The 6,002-nt window shown below is 37.2% G+C and overlaps 1 protein-coding gene across 1 annotated transcript; it reads left to right on the top strand.

The window, feature by feature from the left end:
• Window positions 1-2,595: 2,595 nt before the first annotated feature.
• LOC130735171 (uncharacterized) lies at window positions 2,596-5,021 on the top strand. Its single transcript, XM_057587264.1, has one exon. The coding sequence runs from the start codon at window positions 2,596-2,598 to the stop codon at window positions 4,972-4,974; it is 2,379 nt and encodes a 792-aa protein (XP_057443247.1). The 3' UTR covers window positions 4,975-5,021.
• The last annotated feature ends 981 nt before the right edge of the window (window positions 5,022-6,002 follow it).

Raw genomic sequence — 6,002 nt, 5'->3', positions numbered from 1 at the left:
TATACACGCTATTCTTAAAACCGATTTTTTAGAGGTAATTTTAAATTTGAGAAACTTTTTCATAAAATATTAAAATTTTAAAAGATCCGGTTCCAGTTTTGATTCTTACGAAGAAGAAAGGTAGATGATTATTTTTTTTATGATGCACAGGTCACTCAAATTGATGAAAGCATATGAAGAGCTCATATTTAATCTTCATGAGCATGTCTAGCCCATTCTTAAGGTTGGTTCATCTTCCCCTCAAACTCATTAGCTTTACATATAATCAATCATGTTTTAGTATGCCAATTGGGTGACATATCTTTCTTTGCTCTTTATATTTCCGTAAGTTCAATTTAAATTGATTTTTAGTATAAGTTCATTGGTGAAGTAACCACAATTATTTTTGGCATTACATAACTTATGAATTAACCTGTCTTGATACTTGATAGTTGATCCTATGGATAGAATTATTTTCAATGGGGGAATTATGAGTTTGGATGGGAGAATTATTTTGTTCTTTTCTCACATATATGGATAATTTGTTGGGGTGTTCTCATGAGGGGCATTACATAACTTTTTTGTTTCACTTGATTGAAATGGGTCTTTGATTTTTGTAACTTATGATGTGAATCTGATTCACTCGATTTGATTAGTAGCACTATTGTACTCCAGTGTTGATTATCACACATCCAAGCAAATATCATAAGTGTTTTATGTTGATAGGCCTCGGTCAAAATTTGCTGGAATTTTTTTTTTCTGAGTGGGTTTGTTTGGTTTTGATTTTCTTCTACAAGAAAAGATAGGATGAAACCATATGGATTTGATTCACATTCTGTTTGAGGTGTTTAGTCCAACTACTCTGGCATTGCAGACTTGAACAAATATTCTTAGTCTATTTAGGAGATGATTCCAATGCATTGAGAGTCCTAGGTGCAAAATTTCAGCTGGTTTTGTTGCAGGAACTCTATCAGCTGATCTAAATGTCCGCTAGATGTGGTAGAAACTCGAATGCAATAGTTTTTTGTTTTTGTAGATTTGGTGGGATCTGCTTTGTCCAAGTTTTTTTTACTTCTACGGATATCTAAAATCTCCTCATATTTTCTATCTTTTAGAACTTGCACATCTTGAGAGTAAACACTAAGAGTATTTATTTCTTTGAAGAAGGTCAAAGGACAAAGTAGAAGAAGCATAAGAATGGGATGATATTCAGTGACAAGGGGTTCAGTGCTGACTCGGTGTGGGATATCCATTATACTCGCATTGCGTGGTGGGTTAAATCCTGGTGGTGGAAGTGCTTGTACAGTGCTATGCAGTTTGCAACAGGTTTTCAGCACATTATGCTTCCAAAGAAAAATAAAGATCGGAGAGAACAGCAATGGGAGCCATCGGAAGAGCCGATTCTGAAATTTAATGTTGACGGCTCAGCATTGGGGAGCCCGGGAAAGAGTGGGGTGGGGGGTGTTTTGAGAAATTGTCGTGGTGAAGCTATTGGTTTCTTTGCCTTGGAGATGGGGATCAAGTTGGCTTATGAAGCGGAAGTCCATGCTATTTACCATGCTCTGGTATTCTGCAAGCAGTTCAATTTCTCATCAATAATTATAGAGAGTGATTGTAAGGTGGCGGTAGGGTGGGTACAAAATGGAGGCAAAAGGCCCTGGCGATTGCTTCCACTACTGGACAGAATTGATATTATGCTATCCAGGGGCGGACCCATTAAGGGGCCAGGTGTGGCATTGGCCACACCGGTTTTTTTTGTTTTTTTTTAAAAAAATTTTATATGGTTAAAAAAAAAGAAAATTTATTTGTTTTCTATCACTAGTTCTCACACACTCATCACGTGATCTCTCTCACGCCTTTCACTCTCATTCTCTGATTTCACGATACAGCCATACAGGACGCATTCTCACCGGCCACCACCACGCCGTCTGCCGCACCACCACGCCGTCCGCCACACCACCACTGTCCAGCCGTGCATCTGGCTCTGCGGTTCTACTTCTACAGGTATGGCTGATTTGAGTGATTTCCCTAACCCTAATTTCCTCAAATGTAATAATTTCTCAAGCATGAATCATGATACATGAAATCAAAGTAGAAGAAAGAAACCTCTAATCACAGATTCACGGTATTGTAAACTGAAATTCTTTGTTCCTTGTGATTGGGTAATTTGGTACTGCAATTCCTTTCCCAAGGTGTCATGGCTCTTGTCTGCTACTTGTTTTTGCTTCAGGTCCCTGTTTTGCAGTTTTGCTCCAAGTTGAATTCGTGGAAGTTGGCTTTGTGTTTTGATAATTGGGTATGCGTTGGAATTTTAGATTGAGGATATATTGATCCAATTGTGTTAACTGTTAAGGTTGTCATGTTGTGTACTTGTGTGGATTGAGAACCTTTGCTATTTTTTTTTGGGTCCTTTTGTCTGTTGCATAAATAGCAGTTTAGGCACTTTTTTCCTATTCCCTGTTTGATGACTATGTACAGGGTTGGGATAATTATGATTAAAGACAGTTTTGACAAGTGACTATAAAATAAGATGAGATGGAATGTAACATAATATAGCTATCATTCCATTATTGATTACATCTAATGTAAATTGTTGCTATGTTATTTTGGTTTTTGATGGTTTCATTATCTCTTTATAGGATGAAGAAATTTTTTCCTGTGCTTTCAAGAGACAAAACTACTTCTTCTTCGGCAAATCTAGACGCATCGGAAACTCCAAGTGAGGGTATTAAAATTGTTGATTATGAATTGTTGGAAACAGATCCAGGAATTAGGCCTCCAATTTCAAGCTATCATCCCAACATCCAAAATGAGGTAAGGAAAGCTTATTTAAAAATAGGTCGTCATCAACCTCCTGACAATTTTCTTTATCCTTGGACTTATCAAGGTAATAAAAGACGTAGATTTTGCAAAAATTGGTTTGATTGGTATGATTGGATTGATTATAGTGAATCTAAGGACCTAGCATTTTGTTTGCCATGTTTCTTGTTTAAGAATGTCTATAAATTTGGGGGAGATCACTTTGTGACAGAGGGGTTTGGTGATTGGAAGAATTCTCATAGATTGGGTAGTCATGCTACTTCTTCCAATACTCATCGTGATTGTGTGCTTAAGAGTTACGATCTCATGAACCCAAAGCAAAGTATTGAGGCTGCACTTGTTAATCAAACTACACAAATGAGTTCTGAATATCGTGTTCGTGTCAACACATCTCTTATAGCTACTAAGTTTCTTTTGAGGTGTGGTATCCCATTTAGAGGGAGTGACGAGTCCTTTAACTCTTTATTTAAGGGGTCATTTCTTGAGTTGGTGGACACTCTAAAGGAAGTTAACCCAGAGATAGCTAATGTAATAGATTGTGCTCCGGGAAATAACTTTATGACTGCCCCTAAGATTCAAAAGGATCTTGCTGCTGCTTGTGCATGTGAAATAACTAAACAAATTGTATGTGATATTGCGGATGATGTATTTTGTGTTTTGATTGATGAATCCGGTGATGTTGCTGGTAAAGAACAAATGGCTGTTGTTATTCGCTATGTTAATAGTGAAGGCTTGGTAAAAGAAAGGTTTCTTGGGATTGTTAGTGTTAAAGAAACAAGTGCTAAGTCGCTTAAGGAGGCACTTGAGAAGTTATTGTCTATTAATGGCTTGAGTTTATCTAGCATAAAGGGGCAAGGATATGATGGACCTAGCAATATGCGAGGTAAATTTGGTGGTTTGAGAACTTTAATTCAAAATGAAACTCCATCCGCTTATTATGTGCATTGTTTTGCCCATCAACTTCAATTGGCACTTGTTGCATGTGCTAAGACTCACAAAGATGTTAGTGGATTTTTCGGGAAGGTCAATATGCTTGTTACTTTCATACGGTCTTCTAACAAGAGGCAAGAGTTGCTTCGGGACAAACAAGTATCTCAATTTGCTAAATTGCTTGAAGAGGGTGAGATAGAGACTGGTAGTGGATTAAATCAAGAATCGTCTATTGCTAGAGCGGGTGACACTCGTTGGGGTTCCCACTTTAGGACTCTCACTAGATTGATGACTTTATATGGTGCCATTATTGAGGTACTTGAAGAAGTCGGGAAAGATCCGTCATTTGAAAAACATGGTGAAACAGTGCTTTTGCTAGAAGGGCTTCAATCCTTTGATTTTATTTTCATGTTATACATGATGGTTGAGATTTTAGGATTTACAAATGATTTAAGTGAAGCACTACAAAAGCGTGATCAAGATCTTTTGAATGCTTTATCACTTGTCCAAGCCACCAAAGAAGAATTGCAAGAAATGAGGAATGATGGATGGGAAGAACTTATATCTAAGGTTATGAAAATTTGCAATAAGCATGATATTGATGTGCCTGATTTGGATGCACTGTTTGTGCAAGGGAAGAAACCTAGACGACATGCTATCACTTCTAGTGTTTCTAATTTGCATCATTATAAGCATGATTGTTTCTTTAGTGTTTTAGATTTGCAAATGCATGAGCTCAATGCTAGGTTTGATGAAGAGAATACTGAACTTTTACAATGTGTTTCATGCTTGAATCCCTCATCATATTTTGAAGCTTTTGATGTGAAAAAATTATTGAGGATGGTTGAAATTTATCCAAATGATTTTGTTGATGTGCCGGAAGTGGTAGTGCGACATCAGCTTCAGAATTATGTTAGAAATGTTCGAAGTGATCCAAAATTTGCAAAGTTAAAAGGACTTTCAGATCTTTGTACAAAACTTGTGGAAACAAAAAGGTGCAACACATTTGATATAGTTTATAAGCTTCTGAAGTTTGCTTTAGTCTTGCCGGTAGCTACTGCAAGTGTGGAACGTGTGTTTTCAGCTATGAAGTTTGTGAAGAGTCAGTTATGTAACAAAATGGGTGATCAATGGTTAAATGATCGTCTTGTAACTTTTATAGAAAGAGATGTTCTTGGAACAATTGACAATGATGTTATTTTAGCACATTTTCAAATAATGGATAGTAGACGATTTTCATTGTAAACTCTTGGACTATAATGTAAACTCTTCTATTTCCATGAGAAACTTTCTCTCATGGTTTTATCTATAATACTTTTCTTTTAGTCTATGATTGCTTTTATGTTTAGCCTCACTGATATTCAAGGTCTGGATCCGCCTCTGATGCTATCTGAGGTGAATTACAAGGAAATAAAACATGTGCTGCGTGAGGTAAATGACGTGGCGGATTTTTTTGGCTAAAAGTGGCCGGGATGGGGTGGTCGTGCTTTGGCAGGCTTGTGATTGATTAAGGGGTGGGGTGAGTGGCTACTGCTGGCATTGGAGTCAATGTGGTTTGTCCTGTTTAATCTGGTATATGGTATTCTGCTAATCTGATATGATTTCTCAAGAGTAGCAAGGTGTTGTTATTATGTGGACCAATGTTGATTGCCAGTGGAGATGCTTCAGTAATGGTACTTCTTTACATGATGGACATGTTATGTACTGGTTAACTTTCATGTGCTCGTGTGGATGGGGATTGATTTTTTCATGCTGGGAAGTAGCTTATTTTAAGGGTCTGTGTACTGGTTATATTTTAAGGTGGCATTTGGAGTTGGCTATGTAAGTAGTATAGTGTTTTGTGTACTCTTTTTCCTACCCGAGGTTTTTATCCCACAATAGATTTTTCCTTGGGAGGTTTTAACGAGGCACAAACGCTAGTCGGGTTTTTGGGTGCTCTTGGTTAGTGTGTTCAAATGACTTTTTCATGAGAGGATTGTTCTCATGTTTCATTTGCTATTAATATTATTCATCTTTTGTTGTCAAAAAAAGAAGAAGCATAAGAGAAAACTTGCATTAACCAAATGAAAAGCACACCATTCCTCAGTGCTAACGAGAAGCTGGTCATGTTGCATTTTATCTTACAAGTAGTCAAGAAGCATGTTGAGGTGAAAGAGAGCAAGTGGAGCTATGATTGAGATGAGACAAGACGTGAGAAGGTTGTGGGGAAATATTTCTTTTATTGATATAAGTGGAAGTGAAATTTAGCATCTCGGATGATAGATTTTGGTCAA

This window comes from Lotus japonicus, chromosome 2, assembly GCF_012489685.1.
Source record: "Lotus japonicus ecotype B-129 chromosome 2, LjGifu_v1.2".
In the NCBI taxonomy this organism is placed as follows: Eukaryota; Viridiplantae; Streptophyta; class Magnoliopsida; order Fabales; family Fabaceae; genus Lotus; species Lotus japonicus.
Note: the sequence above shows the minus strand (reverse complement) of the source record. Positions and strands in the feature narration are given on the sequence as shown.